This window comes from Micromesistius poutassou (assembly GCF_964030765.1).
Source record: "Micromesistius poutassou genome assembly, chromosome: 3".
NCBI lineage: Eukaryota > Metazoa > Chordata > Actinopteri > Gadiformes > Gadidae > Micromesistius > Micromesistius poutassou.
In genome coordinates, this window is record NC_140273.1 from 19687093 (window position 1) to 19705326 (window position 18234).

General features: G+C 40.4%; 2 protein-coding genes across 2 annotated transcripts in view; one reads left to right on the top strand and one right to left on the bottom strand.

Moving 5' to 3' along the window:
• LOC311341124 (uncharacterized protein) overlaps window positions 1-18234 on the top strand; it is a gene marked incomplete at its 3' end in the record, with an annotated part of 99047 nt that overhangs the window by 14692 nt on the left and 66121 nt on the right. The gene's annotated exons all lie outside the window — the stretch shown is intronic.
• Window positions 1-18234, bottom strand: part of LOC311340429 (uncharacterized protein) — a gene marked incomplete at both ends in the record, with an annotated part of 36153 nt that overhangs the window by 2674 nt on the left and 15245 nt on the right. The window contains 3 exons of the mRNA XM_084465330.1: window positions 2723-3433; window positions 4586-4708; window positions 4892-4948. Coding sequence (XP_084321456.1) covers window positions 2723-3433; window positions 4586-4708; window positions 4892-4948 — 891 coding nt within the window. The remainder of the gene's footprint in view (window positions 1-2722; window positions 3434-4585; window positions 4709-4891; window positions 4949-18234) is intronic.

Consider the following 18234-nt stretch of genomic DNA (forward strand, 5'->3'; position numbering starts at 1 on the left):
TGCTGAATCTTAAATCAATAGTCCCTTCATTTTCTGAAGGGGGATCAGCAGTTGTCTTTGTTGACACTGCAGTTGTCGATGATCCTGCAGTTGCTGTTGTGGGTCCTGCAGTTGTAGCTTCTGATCCATGAATTATTGTTGGTTCAGGACTTGGCGTTGTTGGTCCTGCTGTTGTTGTTGTTGATCCTGCAGTAGTAGTTAATGTTGTTGTTAATGGTCCTGCAGTTCGTGCTGGTAAAGCAGTTGTCATTATAGGTCCTGAAGTTGTCGTTGTTGACACTGCAGTTGTCGATGATCCCGCAGTTGCTGTCGTGGGTCCTGCAGTTGTAGCTTCTGATCCATGAATTGTTGTTGGTTCAGGATTTGGCGTTGTTGCTCCTGAAGTTGTTGATCCTGCAGTTGTTTGTGTTGGTCCTTCCGTTGTTGTTAGTTCTGTGTTTGTAGTTGATGTTGGTCCTGCAGTTGTGTGTTCTGCTATTGTAACTGGTGGTCCTTTAACTGTTGTTGTTGGTCCTTTAGTCTTTGTTGTTGGTCCTGCTGCAGTAGTTGATCGTTTTTCAGTCGTTATTTGTTGCTCAGTGGTTGTTGGTCCTGCAGTTGTTGAGGGTTTTGCTTTGGTAGTTGTTGGCCCTGCAGTTGTTGATTTTGTTTCAGTAGTTGTGGTTGATGGTCCTGCAGTTGTTGTTGCTAGTCCTGCTGAAGTAGTTGATGGTCTTGCAGCTGGTGTTGTCGATTCTGCAGTTTCAGTTGATCCTGCTGTAGCAGTCGGTGGTCCTGAATTTGTTGTTGTGTCTCCTGCTTTAGTAGTTGTGAGTCCTGCAGAAGTAGTTGTGGGTCCTACAGTTGTTGATGTTGGTTCAGTAGTTGTCGTTGTTGGTCCTGAAGTTGTTTCTCCTTCTGTTGTTGTTGGTCCTGTGTTTGTAGTTGTGTGTTCTGCTGTTGTAATTTGTGGTCTTTTAACTGTTGTTGTTGGTTCTTCAGTTTTGGTTGTTGGTCCTGCTGCAGTAGTTGTTACTTGTTTTGCAGTGGTTGTTGGTCCTGCAGTTGTTGTTGTGGGTCCTGCAGTTTCAGTTGGTCTTGATGTAGCAGTCGTTGGTCCTGAATTTGTTGTTGTGTGTCCTGCTTTAGTAGTTGTGGACCCTACAGAAGTAGTTGTGGGTACTGCAGTTGTTGTTTTTGGTGCTGCAGTTGTTGTTGTGGTTTTTCCTGCCGTTGTTGATGATCCTGAAGTTGTTGTTGTGGGTCTTGCCGTTTTTGTGGATCCCACGGTAGAAGTTAATAGTCCAGTAGTTGTTGTTGATCCTGCAGCTGTTCTTGCTGGTTTTGCTGTTGTAGTTGTTGGTCCTGCAGTTGTTCTTTGTACTGCAGTTGCAGTGAGTCCTGCTGTAGCAGTTGTGGATTGTGCTATAGTAGTTGTGGGAATTGCATTTGTTGTTATTGGTCCTGCAGTTGTTTGTCCTTCTGTTGTGGCTGCGGGTCCTACAGTTGTTGTTGGTCCTGCAATTGTTGTTGTTGCTGCAGCAAATGTTGTCGTTGGTGCAGCAGTTGTTGTCGTTAGTTCAGCAGTTGTTGTCATTGGGGCAGCAGTTGTTGTGGTGGGTCCAGCAGTTGTCGTTGTTGGTCCTGAAGTTGTCGTTGTTGGTGGTGCAGTTGTTGTTGGTGCAGCATTTTTCGTTGTTGGTGCAGCAGTTGTTGTTGTTGGTCCGAAAAAAGTTGTTTTGGGTGCGGCATTTGTTGTCGTTGCTGCAGCAAATGTTGTTGTTGGGGCAGCAGTTGTTGGCGTTAGTTCAGCAGTTGTTGTCGTTGGTGCAGCAGTTGCCGTTGTTAGTGCAGCAGTTGTCGTTGTTGGTGCAGCAGTTGTCATTGTTGTTGCAGCTGTTGTCGTTGATCCAGCATTTGTTTTTGTTGGTGCAGCAATTGTCGTTGTTGGTGCAGCAGTTATTGTTGTTGGTCCTAAAGTGTTCGTTGTTGGTGCGGCAGTTGTCGTTGTTGCTGCAGGAGTTGTTGTCGTTATTTCAGCATTTGTTGTCATTGGTGCAGCAGTTGTTGTCGTTGGTGCAGCAGTTGTTGTGGGTGCTGCAGATGTTGTGGTGGGTCCAGCAGTTGTTGTGGATCCCACGGTAGAAGTTAATAGTCCAGTAGTTGTTGTTTCTGCAGCTGTTCTTGATAGTTTTGCTGTTGTAGTTGTTGGGCATGCAGTTGTTCTTTGTACTGCAGTTGTAGTGAGTCCTGCTGTAGTAGTTGTGGATTGTGCTGTAGTAGTTGTGTGTATTTCATTTGTTGTTATTGGTCCTGCAGTTGTCTGTCCTTCTGTTGTGGCTGTGGGTCCTACAGTTCTTGTTGTTGGTCCTGCAATTGTTGTTGTTGCTGCAGTAAATTTTGTCGTTGGTGCAGAAGTTGTTGTCGTTAGTTCAGCAGTTGTTGTCGTTGGAGCAGTAGTTGTTGTGGTGGGTCCAGCAGTTGTCGTTGTTGGTCCTGAAGTTGTCGTTGTTGGTACAGCAGTTGTCATTGTTGTTGCAGCAGTTGTCGTTGATCCAGCAGTTGTTTTCGTTGGTGCAGCAATTGTCGTTGTTGGTGCAGCAGTTATTGTTGTTGGTGCAGCAGTTGTTGTCGTTGGTGCAGCAGTTGTTGTTGTTGGTGCATCAGTTGTTGTGGGTGCTGCAGATGTTGTGGTGGGTCCAGCAGTTGTTGTTGTTGGTCCTGAAGTTATCGTTGTTGGTGCAGCAGTTGTTGTTGTTGTTGGTGCAGTAGTTGTTGTTGATGCAGCAGTTGTCGTTATTGGTCCAGCAGTTGTTGTCGTTGGTGCAGCAGTTGTTGTCGTTGGTGCAGCAGTTGTTGTCATTGGTGCAGCAGTTGTTTTCGTTGGTCCAGCAGTTGTTGTCGTTGGTTCAGCAGTTGTTGTTGTTGGTGAAGCAGTTGTCGTTGGTGCAGCATTTGTTGTTGTTGAAGCAGTTGTTGTTTTTGGTGCAGCAGTTGTTGTTGTTGGTGCAGCAGTTATCGTTGTTAGTGCAGCAGTTGTCGTCATTGGTACAGCATTTGTAGTCGTTGGTGCAGAAGTTGTTGTTGGTGCAGCAGTTGTAGTCGTTGGTGCAGCATTTGTTGTTGTTGGTGCAGCAGTTGTCGGTGCAGCAGTTGGAGTCGTTGTTGGGTCAGTAGTTGTTGTTGGTGCAGCAGTTGTTGTTGTTGGTGCAGCAGTTGTCGTTGTTGGTCCTGCAGTTGACGTTGTTGGTGCAGCAGTTGTTGTTGTTGTTGGTGCAGTAGTTATCGTTGGTGCAGAAGTTGTTGTTGTTGGTGCAGCAGTTGTCATTGTTGGTGCTGAAGTTGTTGTTGTTCTTGGTGCAGCAGTTATCATTGTTAGTGCAGCAGATGTCGTCGTTGGTGCAGCAGTTGTTTTCGTTGGTGAAGCATTTGTCGTTGTTGGTGCAGCAGTTGTTGTTGTTGGTGCAGCAGTTGTTGTCGTTGGTGTAGCAGTTGTCGTAATTGTTGCAGCAATTGTTGTTGTTGGTGCAACAGTTGTTGGTGTCGCAGTTGTGGTCGTTGGTGCAGCAGGTGTCGTTGTTGTTGCAGGAGTTGTGGTCGTTGGTGCAGCAGTTGTCGTTGGTGCCGCAGTTGTCATTGTTTGTTCAGCAGTTGTTGGTTTAGCAAATGTCGTCGTTGATGCAGCAGTTGTCGTTGGTGCAGCAGTTGTCGTTGGTGCAGCAGTTGTTGTCGTTAGTGCAGCAGTTGTCGTTGTTGGGGCAGCAGTTACTGTCCTTGGGGCAGCAGTTGTCATTGTTGGTTTAGCAGTTGTTGGTGCAGCAGTTGTCGTTGTTGGTGCAGCAGATGTTGTTGTTGTTGGTGCAGAAGTTGTTCTTGTTGGTGCAGCAGTTATTGTAGTTGTTGGTGAATCAGTTGTTTTCGTCGGTGCAGCCGTTGTCGTTGTTGGTACCAAAGTTGTTGTCGTTGGTGCCGCAGTTGTCGTCGTTGGTGCAGCAGTTGTCGTTGGTGCAGCAGTTGTCATTGTTGGTTCAGCAGTTGTTGGTTCAGCAGTTCTCATCGTTGATGCAGCAGTTGTTGACGCTTGTGCAGCAATTGTTTTCGTTGGTGCAGCAGTTGCTGTCCTTGGTGCAGCAGATGTCATTGTTGGTTTAGCAGTTGTTGGTTCAGCAGTTGTCGTTGGTGCAGCAGTTGTTGTTGTTGTTGTTGTTGCAGCAGTTGTTGCCGTTGGTGCAGCAGTTGTTTTTGTTGGTGCAGCAGTTGTTGTTGTTGGTGCAGCAGTTGCTGTCCTTGGTAAAGCAGTTGTCGTCGTTGGTGCAGCAGCTGTTGTTGTTGGTGCAGCAGTTGTCGTCATTGGTGCCACAGTTGTTGTCGTTGGTGCAGCAGTTCTCGTCGTTGGTGCAGCAGTTGTTGTTGTTGGTGCAGCAGTTGTTGTGGTTGGTGCAGCAGTTGTCGTTGTTGTTGCAGCAATTGTTGTTGGTGCAGAAGTTGTTGTTGTTGGTGAAGCAGTTGTCATTGTTGGTGCAGCAGTTGTTGTCGTTGGTGCAGCAGTTGTTGTCGTTGGTGCAGCAGTTGTCGTAATTGTTGCAGCAATTGTTGTTGTTAGTGCAGAAGTTGTTGTTGATGCAGCAGTTGTCGTTGGTTCAGCAGTTGTTGGTGCAGCAGTTGTGGTCATTGGTGCAGCAGTTGTCGTTGTTGGTGAAGCCGTTGTAGTTGTTCTTGCAGTTATTGTCTGTGCAGCAGTTGTTGTTGTTGCAGGAGTTGTGTTTGTTGTTGCAGCAGTTGTTGACGTTGGTGCAGCAGTTGTTTTCGTTGGTGCAGCAGTTGCTCTCCTTGGTGCAGCAGTTGTCATTGTTGGTTTAGCAGTTGTTGGTGCAGCAGTTGTTGTTGTTTGTGCAGCAGTTGTTGTTGTTGTTGGTGCAGAAGTTGTTGTTGGTGCAGCAGTTGTTGTTGTTGTTGTTGCAGCAGTTGTTGTCGTTGGTTCAGCAGTTGTTGTTGGTGCAGCAGTTATTGTCGTTGGTGTAACAGTTGTGGTCGTTGGTGCAGCAATTGTTTTTGTTGGTGCAGCAGTTGTAGATGGTGCAGTTGTTGTCGTTTGTGCAGCAGTTGTCGTCGGTGCAGCAGTTGTCGATGTTGGTGCAGCAGTTGTCGTTGCTGTCGTTACACTTGTCATAGTTTGTCTCTCAGTTGCCATTTTTGATTCAGCAGTTGTTGTGAGTCCTTTAGTTTTTGTTGGTCTTGTAGTTGTGGGTTGGATTATTGTTGATGGTATTGGAGTGATGACGGGGGGTCCCATTGTACTAGTCTTGATTTCCTCAGATGTACTTGTTGGTCTTTCAGTTCTAGAGGTCAGCCCTGCATTAGCTGTCGTGGGACCCTCTGCTGTAGCATTTGCGATTCCTAAAACTGCTTGGGTTGGTAAATGCATGTTTGTTTTAGATTTTTTATTTATTTAACCATCAACCTGAAAATATTTTCTTTGTTATAAGACTTACCTATAAATATGATTCTGAATGCTTTCATATTTAAACGTGTTACTTTTGAACCTAAGGACACATTAAAATGTTATTCAATGTTTGTAGAAATATGTATCAATAATGTAATAATCATAAAGATGACAACTAATGTATTCTTGTAGCCTGGAGGCCGTGCTGTTTCGCTACACTAATCAGTCTGAAGCATTCTTTGCCCACACCGATTTCCTAAAATTACAATTTAAATGGGGCCAATAAGGCACTGAGTCATAGTTGATGATGTTACTGCCATTCAGGGACTGCATCATAGTTGCTGTTGTAAAATACAGGCCAATGCTGATAAAACAGAAATGGAGTTTTCTGAAGCAAGGAGCATCAACGTTAACCTAAGTCAAGTAAACACAGCTTTAAGTGCAGTTATTGCAGAAATATACTTAATCAAAACTATTAAGAAATAACAGGGTATCCATTAGCAGAGTTTCTTGGCGGAAAATTCATTTTCGCCATTCTGAATAGTGCACCGTGATCGCGGCACATGTTTTCAGAATGTTCAGAATGATCCGTGTAGCAAAACAGATTGTGAGGTCAGAGGGGTGTTCCAAGAACGGAGGTTTAACAAACACAGAGTTAACGCTGAACTCTAGGTTGTTTGATCCTGTGCCGACTAACCCAGAGCTGTCGGTTCCACAGCACCGGTTATGAATTAGTTCAATCAACACGGGGTTGGTTAACACAGGGTTGTGCGCGTTCACGGCAAACCTATAAAGACGTGATGTATGGATCATGGAAATCCTGATCAAAATGGTGAAACGGGCCGCATATTTTACAGATCAAGGTACTAATTATTATTTTTCCTCCCTCAGCAATTAAAGAATAAAAATGATGGAAGAAAAGTGTTTTTTAAAAAAAATTTATTTAAATGATTTCTGCAAATGTGGTCTCGCATCCTTTGTCAGCCCTTACAAACATTTGCGAATGTGTTCCTCCTCGAGGAACGGGTAAAGTGGGGAGGCATCTCTTTGCGCAGAGTGGCTATATTGTGGAGGACGGCGCATGCAACAATTACATCGCATGCCCGTTCCGGACAAACTCTTAGTCCACGTAGGCATTGGAATCTGGACTTCAATATCCCGAATGTATTTTCAATCTTAACGCGGGTTCTGCTGTGTGCCAGGTTAAATGTTGTCTGTGGTCCAGGAGCGGGATTAGGGTACGGGGTGATGAGCGTCGGGAGGCATTGATACCCTCGATCTCCTAGGAGATCCCCATCGAATTGCCCTGCGATCAAATACAAACTTTGAGCTATCTTGCACAAGCACAACAATTATATGAGGTCTATGATATGTTCATAATGCAACGCACCCTGTTGAAATGTATTGCTCACATTGGATGTGTGCCATCAATGCACTCCTGAAATATAACACCCAGATGAAAATCAACAAGGATAATTTCGGAGCCATTTGGGAACACTTAAAGTAGATAATGCTGACCTGCAAGTTGGTGAAACTCCATTTTAATGCGTCTCGTGGGTTTATGGCCTGGAAAAACGATGAAGTTACGCAACAACCGCTTCAGCGCAAGACAGACGCACTGAGCGGCAGACGGTAGCTTTGTGTGCTCAGCATCTCCTACACTGTACAAAAAGCTGCAAAAAAAACGGAAAGCTATGCAAATTGTTTGTAGTGAACTGAGGGCAGATCCACGATTGGTAACATTTACAATGTAGGGTTGGAGAAGGCTATTTAAATATATCAAAGAATCACGTGAAAAACTATATCTCTCCAGCAAAAAGTCATCCGGAAAGGACAATATGTCGAGCCGTGGTCTAATTAATCTCTCTCTGTGAATTGCACAAATTATTTGCGCTCCGATATCAACAGGCGAACACGTAAAAGCTGCGATAAACGCGGGTTTAAATAGCCTACTCTGAGCAAAACCGGGTTATCTTCCAAACTTAACCTGCGCAAAACCTGCTCCGACCAGGTTTGATTGAGAGCGTATGTTTCTATAGCAACTTACATACCGTGTTCATTTTGGAACGGAAAACCTAGGGTTGCCGCTAACCCTGGGTTAACTTAGCTAGGTAAGTGATAAAACCGGCTTTGTGGAACACCCCTCAGGTTATCAGGAAGGTCCCCAGGCTAGTATTGTTGTCCGTAGCTGCTTTAACTATTGCACAGAAAGGTCTCCCTTTGTGAGTTGTGTATTTGAGAATGAAGCTAAACATTTTACCAACAATTAAATTAGTTTTTTTTAATCATTCATTTAAAAAAAATCATTTTGTTCTTACTGTTCATTTGCATCCCTTTTACAGCCTATGTTCAGCGACGACAACAATGCCTATTTCCCTTAGTTGGTAAGTTATTTTTAAATGTGCATGCATATCTTCATTATTTAGTTTCCACTTTCTAAATTATTCAGTGGAATACATTTCATTAAATAGCCATTTTCACTTCATCTCTTTATATAATTTATGATTTTAATATTGTCCAAGTTTTGTTCTAAGTCCTATACAAACACACACACACACACACACACACACACACACACACACACACACACACACACACACATTGGCAGACATGTCAACATGGATGAGGTTAAGTTCATATGCGTAGCTAGTTCCCGCGGGACATTCTAGTCATGCAACACCTATAAGCCAACATTTAATCGTTTGTCAAAGTGATTACTCATCGCACCATTTTTTCTAAATCAACCACAGGATAGCAGTATAGCGAAAGTGATACAAACTTCAAGCGATTGAAGCACAATAACACAATTATTAAAATTGCTACACTCCTCGCTCTAAACCTTTGGTCATTTTGCAGCGATGTATCCTCATACAATGGTACGAAAAGTTATTCAGTTTGTAAGTTATTACAAATATTATTTTGGGTCTTGCCAGAATTTTGTATTGATTGTATATGATGTTTAATTGGTTAGTTAAACTGCTCGTGGCGTTTTTCATGCTCATTTGGGGTCTTGAGGGAATAAAATCGGAGTAGGATAAATTCTCTTTAAGAAATTACCAAAATTATATATTTTATTACACAACATGTATTTAAAACATGTGGAACCATGAGCTACCTTTTTGTTCGGAATTCCCCTGCACCCAAGTGTTTGTGGCCACTGGCGACCAATGGCCATTATTCAATTTTATATATCCTGTATTTAATACATGAGCGTGAACATGTAATATGAACACAATATTTGGAACAACCCCTGAAATGATTGATTCTTGTTTCCTGTGATAGGAGTGGAACGCTGTGATGAGGTACATATATATATATATATATATATATATATATATATATATATATATATATATATATATATATGTATACAATGTAAACACAGTTCACTTTTTTATTTTTCTTTATCTCCAATAGTGCACTTCAGTCATTTACTAATCTAAAGATAAAAAAATCGCCTTCAGACCAGCTTGGCATTTCGGAAGCTCTTACTCTAACAACAACAAGTATGGATGCCCGCAGAGGCCTCTTTGCGCTTCTTTGCTGAATCAGATGAATCAGTTATTAGAACTGCTTGTGATGGTTGAGAATTTATCAGGGGGTTGTTTATAATTGTAAGCAATGTATTGCAATGCAAATGTTAGAATGGGTGTTAAGTTTGCCTCTTAATGCTTAATGCAAGTTCACTTTAGTCTATCAATGTAATGACAGCGAAATGGGCATCCATTGTTGTGACGTGGACGGAGGACTCCAGTTGCTTTGCTTCCGCACGAAACTCTGAGCGAAAACTCCAACCCAACGGAGTGTTCAAAGCACTTTCCTTTTAAGGTCTGAACCTCCGAAACTCCCGGAAACTGAGCGTTTTGGAGGCGGCATTACATTTTAATTAATAAAATACTTTATAAATCAGTCTGAGGGCTATATATATCACTAAGAGAAATGTGAAACCTAGATTGCGTCAAAAACAAAACCATTTCCGGCCACATAATGTCATTATGGCAACCAGTGCACTGTGGTTTGAGGAAAAAGCCGGCTAAATCATTTAATCATTTAATAAGATTAGTAAATATAGACTATTCTCAATTTGGGGGCTCCAGCCCTAAAAGAAGTGACTCATAAAGCCTCAGCAAATGCTAGGTTAAGGTTAGTGTTAGGGTTAGGGATAGGGTCCAACTTTTCACTAAGCGACCAAAGATTTTCACAGAGCATTTTCAAGATGCCCCCTGATTGAAAGGTCTTATGGCTAAATTACGATCCCTTGGCTATGAAATTGGATGAATATCTAGCTTGTGTTTCCAATGCATTTCAATGGAGCATTTGATTATGCTTTTTTAGCCTTTCCTGTAGGGCTAGAGCATCCAAATGTATGCCCTGATTCATATACAAGAGCACATGTCTCTATCTTATTCATTCTAGGCTCACATTAATGGTGTGTTTTTTTATATCTTCCTTAGGGCTGTCAAATTAATGTGTTAATTTTGATTAATTAATCATAGAAAAAACAACACGTTCAAAAAATTTACGCAGATTATTATTTTTTTATTTTATTTTTTTTCAGATTGAGTTTTTTTTGGCAGTATTCAAGAAAAAGTGTTAAAGTCAAAACAAAGTATTGTATATTTTTTGCCTGAAATGCATTGCATCTTGAGTGAGATGGAAATGTTATTAATTTGATCTTAAAATGCACTGTATGTTAATGAAAGACATGTTTTAAATAAAAGAGACATTGAACTTTGAAGTCTATTATGTCTATTATTCATTGAATCACTCATCTGCCATAATTTATTTGAATTCAATTACTTTGAAATACTTTCTCGGCAAAATGTAAGTATGCGATTAATTTAGATTAATTAATCACAGAGCCTGTAATTAATTCCATAATTTTTTCGATAATTCAATAATCGCTTGACAGCCCTAATCTTCCTATAACCACTCAGCGAGGGTTACACCAGTTCAGGTTGGGCTGGAACCACCAAACATATAATTTTAGTTAGTTCAATGCCCTCATTCACATAAAAGTGAAATAGGAGTACAACGGGCCCCACCCTTTAATTTGCAACCATAACGGGGAGGCTGGCTGTCACCCATGGGCCACGGTAACTTAGCCTTGGACACAAACACACACACACACACAAACACTTTAAGAGCATACTAGACACTCTCCCCCTACTCACACACTCAATAATGTGGTTGGTCATTTAGATCATTTATATTCCACATTCTATATTTAGCAATTCAACAACTATTAATCTGGTTCTGTTTCTTATTAGGTGAGTGCTGCAAGGAGCTCAACTGTTGTTGTTCTTAAGCTTAATTCTTTCTTTCTTTATTTATTATTCTCTACACATTTTGGGAACCTACTCCATCCACAATTTTCACAGAGAGAGTCCATTCCACTTCTAAAATATTCATATTAGCTTTGAGTCGTACAGTACCATTCTTTTTTTTTTTTATGTTTTCAACTTTTTAAGATATCCTACTTTGAAAATATTATTTTTTATAATGGAAGTCAATGAGAGGACTGTGAAGCCGTCTGCCCATTCTTTGACACTTCAACTACTTCGCAACTTGGTAAATTTTTAACCGTTAACCTTTGTTCAAATATTTAACAAATCAACACTTTGATCTTCAAATATATCAAAACAGATTTTTTTTCATAATTTATACTTTTTTCAGAATCAATTGTTTAATTTTTAACCTGCTACATATATTTTCAGTGGGTCTCATTGATCTACGCTGAGGCTAGAGCGTGAGAATTCCACCTGCTCTAGCCCAAGGAGGCTATCACAAAAGCTAACCATTTCGGACGTCGCAGAGCCTTACCAATATTCAATATTTAACCTAGAAACAAAATGTGTTAAACGATTACGGTATTCTTGTTTCACTGGCTCTACAATTATTAATCGGTTGGAAGTATGATTGTTATATCTCAGCCGTTTGTATGTGGGGAACCCCACTTATGTGTTATAAGTGCTTCCTAATTATCTGATGTACTTCCGGTAGAAGCTAAATGCTAATGTGCAAAAATACAATATTTTTCACGTCTTTCATGTCATATGAAAGCTGAGACTCAATGGAGTCCAACATTACGAGCCTTATTATTTTGTGAGCTTATCTCGATTAACTAAATGTGAAAGAATAAAGTCAATAATACACACACTCTCTCAAACACACACACACACACACACACACACTTTACTGTAACACTGACTTTAGTCAACCATTTGAAACTTTATCGGAACAGCCCAGCTATTCTATATTTAATTTCAAATGTATTCAAAATGTATCACTTTTGATATTTGTTTAACTCTTTAGTTTATTTGTTTCCAACCATTTTATATATTTTTATTTTTAAATTGGTGTGCATGCTAACATTGTTTACTCCATTTAGACTATTGAACTCTGTTCAAATCTCTTCACTTGATTTCAGCCATTCGACATATTGGGCCCTAGTTAGACGGTCTAAAACGCAGACGTCAAGGCGCAAAGTCAAAGTACTTTGTGGGCGGTTCTACGGCGCTGTTGCTATTATGATGGCGAGATAAATGAGCTTTCCGCCCAGCGCAAATCTAAAAAGGGTTGGGCTGAAACCTGTAGGTGTGTTTTAGGCGTAACGTGCAATAAACCAATAAACCACCTGCCATCCCCTTTAAGACCCAGCGCATTTCACTTAGCGAGTTGATATTTTAACAGCGCGTTTGCAGTCTCCACTGAGACAGATGCATGACCACATGAAATTCAAACTTCAAATGGCTCAGTTTATGGCCAAATAATAGGCATAATTCACACATGGAATAGCGTTTTCTTCTCCAACTTCAGAAACACTGATTCGTCATGTAAATTGCGGCAAAGACAACTTAACACATAGGCCTACATGCAGGGCAGTTGCTAGGAATTCTGGGCCCCCTGAAAGAATATCGGTGTGGGCCCCTCTCCCCCATTCATTGCCACCTTAAATGTTCTTGTTTTTCAGTGTTCTTGACAGTGCCTGGTGTAATACACCCAATTTGTTTCCTTTTTTACATTTAACGACTTAACAAGTCAGAGTATTATGTATTATTAATTGTCTTATTCTCATTTCCCTGATTTGCAACACGTTATTACACCTCTGATTGCAAATACATTTTCAATTAACCACTCAACAAATAGGTGTGGGCAGGGCCGGAGTGGGACCCATTTTCGGCCCGGGAGTTTCAGGCCCACACTGGCCCACTTTTTTCAGTGATGGAATAATTTGCATAAATGAACAGCACACAACTCGTACTATCCCTTTTTGGATCAACGTTTGTCAAATAAAAAATCCACCTCAAGGATCTGTTACTTTAACTATCAATTATATATATATATAAAATGTTAACCCATTACATATTTAGGATAATTTCAATGCATCATGTCAGTTCTATGTGTGGGTTATCTTATATCAAATATTTTTTTATATATTTTTTAGTCCTCTCTACCTGTCCCCTCAGCCCCTCAGCAGCATCAGACAGGCTGGACTGCTGCTCTGAGGCTACAAAATATTTTATATTTAATATAAATTACTATCTATCACGTTTGTTCTGTCTTTTATATTTTCCATGAAAAATGCTGTCTAGTATTACCTGTTCAGCATCGGACTGGCTTATCTCTTCTGATGCTACAAAAAAAAGAAGGGGTGACTTTATTGCTTGAACTAACTTACACAGATCATGCTGGAGTTTACATGATGATTTTAACAAATTATATTTGTGATTTGTCATATGGTTTAACAAAATTAACTAGAATAATGATGAATTGGTTTAAGCTTGTATGTTTGCAATCGGCATTGCAAACATAGCACAAATAGCTAAATGATTTATGTTGCAAATTAATCATTAGATCCACCTCTCTCTACCGGCTGCAACTTGTGTCTGTCCTCTAAACAGGTAGTTTATTTTGGCACATGTGGCGGAATCTTCCTCCAGTGCCCTTATGTTTTTTAATCAGGCTTTTTCGGCTACTCCTTGGCTTTTTCTGCCCTCCACAATCAACGACGTCGCTTCTGTTCGCTGATTCTCTTCTGTTAAAGACGCTGTTAAAGACGCAACGTGGGCCAAACCAACTAAAATAATTGGGAGGGGTGAACTACCGTACATTGTATAATCCATATTATATATACTGCGATGCTGGGGCTGAAATTTCAGATGAATTAAGTCTACTTTAGGAGAAGATAAAATTATGGTCAAAGTATTTTTTTTCTTTCACCCAAGCAGCCCAAAATACATTTGAAAGTGGACCGGCCCAACTGGAAACCTCCCGAACGTCCCGATGGCCACTCCGGGCCTGGGTGTGGGTATTTTATTGTATTTAACAATCAAGCACTGATATGCAAAAAACTAAGTGTCCTGGCTCAAGATAGTCCACAGGTAAATATGTAGCATTTAACTTAAATGTGCAACTGAAACAAAGAGCACATGGAATACGTTGTTGTAAAACAAATATCCAAAACAACAACAAGCCTCATCTAATCTCAATTAAAGTTTAAATTGGCTTGTTTGTTCACTGTAAGTCTCATCGCTCACTCACTTCCGATGAGGAAGAACCATGGGAAGAACGGCACGTGCACACATAGGGCCCTAGGGGTGCTTGAGCCCCTGCCCTTTTTGCCTCGTATTAAAAAGTGCCCTCTGAGTGTTCTTCAACAATCGCGCCCGCAATAGCGCTCGTCCGCGATCCAACCCCCGTTAACAATAGCCCCTCAAAACTCCTGAGTGTGCACGTCCCTGGGAAGAACGAACCGCGGTGTGGACCAAACCATTTTTTAAGAAGGGGCCAAGGGGATTATTGAAATTATTAAAATTACAATATTGTATGATTTGTGGCTTTGTTTTAATTCGGATTCATTCATAGGAATATATATTAGTTTATGCATAATCATTTTGTCATAGAGGCTACTGGGGCTGTGTGTGGGCCCTAGCGGGCTGTGGGCCCTTATAATTGTCATAACCTTTCCCCCCTATACGACGGCGCTGGGCCTACCATAAAGGCCCAGATACAGGCAATGTGTAGACTACTGACTTTATTTCGATATTGTATGCCGTTTAAACATTCGTTCCTTTGAATTGGCTTATGAGGAGACACATTCACCGTTTAACATTGATACCCCATGGATTACAAACGCATATAGTCCTATATAACATCATATTTAATGGAAATCATTAAGCTTACCTTATCAGTCCTGTAATTGTGAATAGGATGCCACACAAATGTGTCCTATTGCAATATACATATATTATTTCAATCTGAATACACTTGCCAGGACATATTCGCCTGCAAATTCACGCTCTTCCCTCCTACGGAGTTGTTGACGTCAAAATACCTGATCTTAGAGCATCACGCATAACTCAATGCAGTGCAGAAAGACTGCATTCCAAGGTATTCGTCCAATCAGCGGAGACCGAGCTCCAAGATGATATAATGTAATAGATTATTATTGCTTTTCTAGACTAGACTTTTCTGTTTGCTTTAGCTTTCTTCTAAATATTACATTGCACTTTGCTATTTTATTATATTATTTAATTGTATTCATTTTACTTTGCTTTTGTTTCTTTTACTCATGTATTTTATTACTTAATTTTATTGTATATGAAGCATGAAGTGCTAAATAAATAAAGTCGCCTTGCCTTACCTAATCTAAGCAGAACACAATGCACTGTACTAATCGATAGAAACTCTTAAGAGTGGTGCATTTTCGATTACATTGCTTTTAGTTCTAATCTGGAACAAGTTTGGTCTAAATTTGGTATTTTAAACACAAACGTATTACCACACGCATGTATTCACTTTAACGAATTCAGATTCCTTCGCAGCTGTTTGTCTAGCTAAAGGCCTACACCAGTGGTCATCAACCTTTTTAAGCCCAAGATCACTGACCTCAGCCTTGGTGAAAGGCAAGATCTACCTATTGAAGCCTTGAGAGAAAAAACACAGCCCAGATTTTACTTCCAACTTGAGGCCTTTTATTTGGCTAATTGTATTTGAATTACATTGGCAACTCTAAGTTGCATTATATAATTTCATTCCAACACAAAAAATAAAGGCATGTGGGCTATTTTCCATTTGTATGAGGAAATTGTTTTGTTCATAGTAACCAACAAATCAACATAGATAATAATAATACATTTTACCTGCAGTTAGCAGATCATATGAAGTGCCATTGTTAACTGTTATGCTCAGTTCTGATTATATTATTATATATATATTACTGTGGAAAGTAACTATTGCAATACTTTCAAGTACATTTTTAAATGCTGAAATGTGTCTAATTTGGACAGCCCTCTTAAACGGAACTCAAAATACATGTGCATGTTTATGTTCATGTTCATGCACGCAAGCAATGTTGAAAGATCAGATGTTTGAAATACTTGACACCGACGTGGAGAGGCACTTTTGTCCAGGGCATAATGTGCATTTCACGATTACTCGTTCCAACAATTTCTTGGAGGGAAAAATAATGGCTATACTTCCATTTAAAGAAGGCTACTTTTGGATTATTTTGGCTCGTCATTCCTGTTTCTCGTTGACTCACTTGTGTCGTTGTGTGTCCGACTCTGCGTGCTTTCGAATGTGTAAACAACACCCGCCCAACTTTACCTCAGATTGGCTTACCGTGAAATGTTACTCTACCTAGTCTCGTTCCCTATAATCAAGTGAAGAACAGTAGCGAGAGAGAGCGATAGAGAGAGTGATAGAGAGAGAGCGTAGTAACGCCGATATCCTACGCCATTATTCCCATCACTGATTAAGAGAGAGAGGGCGAGAAGCGCTTGCAAAACTGAACATTAATCAGGCATATTTTTATTATATGTATGTATATGTGTGTAGTTTTCTATTATTTTTAGGGAGCTACAGGAAGTGTCTCAAAGATCGACCAGTCGATCTACGGGTTGGCGACCACTGTGCTAGACCATTCACCCAACCGCTGTTCTCTGCTCTCGCTATAAAATACATCGATTTGTATAAAAAAAATTGCCACAGTAACAATAGATAGCAATTCATTGAATTATTTCTTTTGCATCATTTTATCTTAGACCCTTAGTCAAAATATACGCTGTTTGTACTTCATATATGTAGCCTACATTCATGACAAAATCGTGAGGACTGGCGGAACCTTCTGATGGTAGGGGCCTAATTGTTGCTGACAGATGGATTTCTCTGAAACACCGCTCAAGTTAGCCTGACAGTTAACCTGCTCCCGGCTCTTATATTATCATATAAATATAAATCTATGTATAATATATAATATATGTAGTTAACCTGCTCCCTGCTCTTATATTATCATATAAATATAAATCTATGCAGCGCCGTCGTATAGGGGGGAAAGGTTATGACAATTATAAGGGCCCACACACAGCCCCCAGTAGCCTCTATGACAAAATGATTATGCATACACTGAACTAATATATATTCATATGAATGAATCCGAATTAAAACAAAGCCACAAATCATACAATATTGTAATTTTAATAATTTCAATAATCCCCTTGGCCCCTTCTTAAAAAATGGTTTGGTCCACACCGTGGTTCGTTCTTCCCAGGGACGTGCACACTCAGGAGTTTTGAGGGGCTATTGTTAACGGGGGTTGGATCGCGGACGAGCGCTATTGCGGGCGCGATTGTTGAAGAACACTCAGAGGGCACTTTTTAATACGAGGCAAAAAGGGCAGGGGCTCAAGCACCCCTAGGGCCCTATGTGTGCACGTGCCTGGTTCTTCCCATGGTTCTTCCTCATCGGAAGTGAGTGAGCGATGAGACTTACAGTGAGCAAACAAGCCAATTTAAACTTTAATTGAGATTAGATGAGGCTTGTTGTTGTTTTTGATATTTGTTTTACAACAACGTATTCCATGTGCTCTTTGTTTCACTTGCACATTTAAGTTAAATGCTACATATTTACCTGTGGACTATCTTGAGCCAGGACACTTAGTTTTTTGCATATCAGTGCTTGATTGTTAAATACAATAAAATACCCACACCCAGGCCCGGAGTGGCCATCGGGACGTTCGGGAGGTTTCCCGTTGGGCCGGTCCACTTTCAAATGTATTTTGGGCTGCTTGGGTGAAAGAAAAAAAATACTTTGACCATTATTTTATCTTCTCCTAAAGTAGACTTCATTCATCTGAAATTTCAGCCCCAGCATCGCAGTATATATAATATGGATTATACAATGTACGGTAGTTCACCCCTCCCAATTATTTTAGTTGGTTTGGCCCATGTTGCGTCTTTAACAGAAGAGAATCAGCGAACAGAAGCGACGTCGTTGATTGTGGAGGGCAGAAAAAGCCAAGGAGTAGCCGAAAAGGCCTGATTAAAAAAAATAAGGGCACTGGAGGAAGATTCCGCCACATGTGCCAAAATAAACTACCTGTTTAGAGGACAGACACAAGTTGCAGCCGGTAGAGAGAGGTGGATCTAATGATTCATTTGCAACATAAATCATTTAGCTATTTGTGCTATGTTTGCAATGCCGATTGCAAACATACAAGCTTAAACCAATTCATCATTATTCTAGTTAATTTTGTTAAACCATATGACAAATCATCATGTAAACTCCAGCATGATCTGTGTAAGTTAGTCCAAGCAATAAAGCCTGTCTGATGCTGCTGAGGGGCTGAGGGGACAGGTAGAGAGGACTAAAAAATATATTAAAAAATATTTGATATAAGATAACCCACACATAGAACTGACATGATGCATTGAAATTATCCTAAATATGTAATGGGTTAACATTTTATTTATATATATATATATATATAATTGATAGTTAAAGTAACAGATCCTTGAGGTGGATTTTTT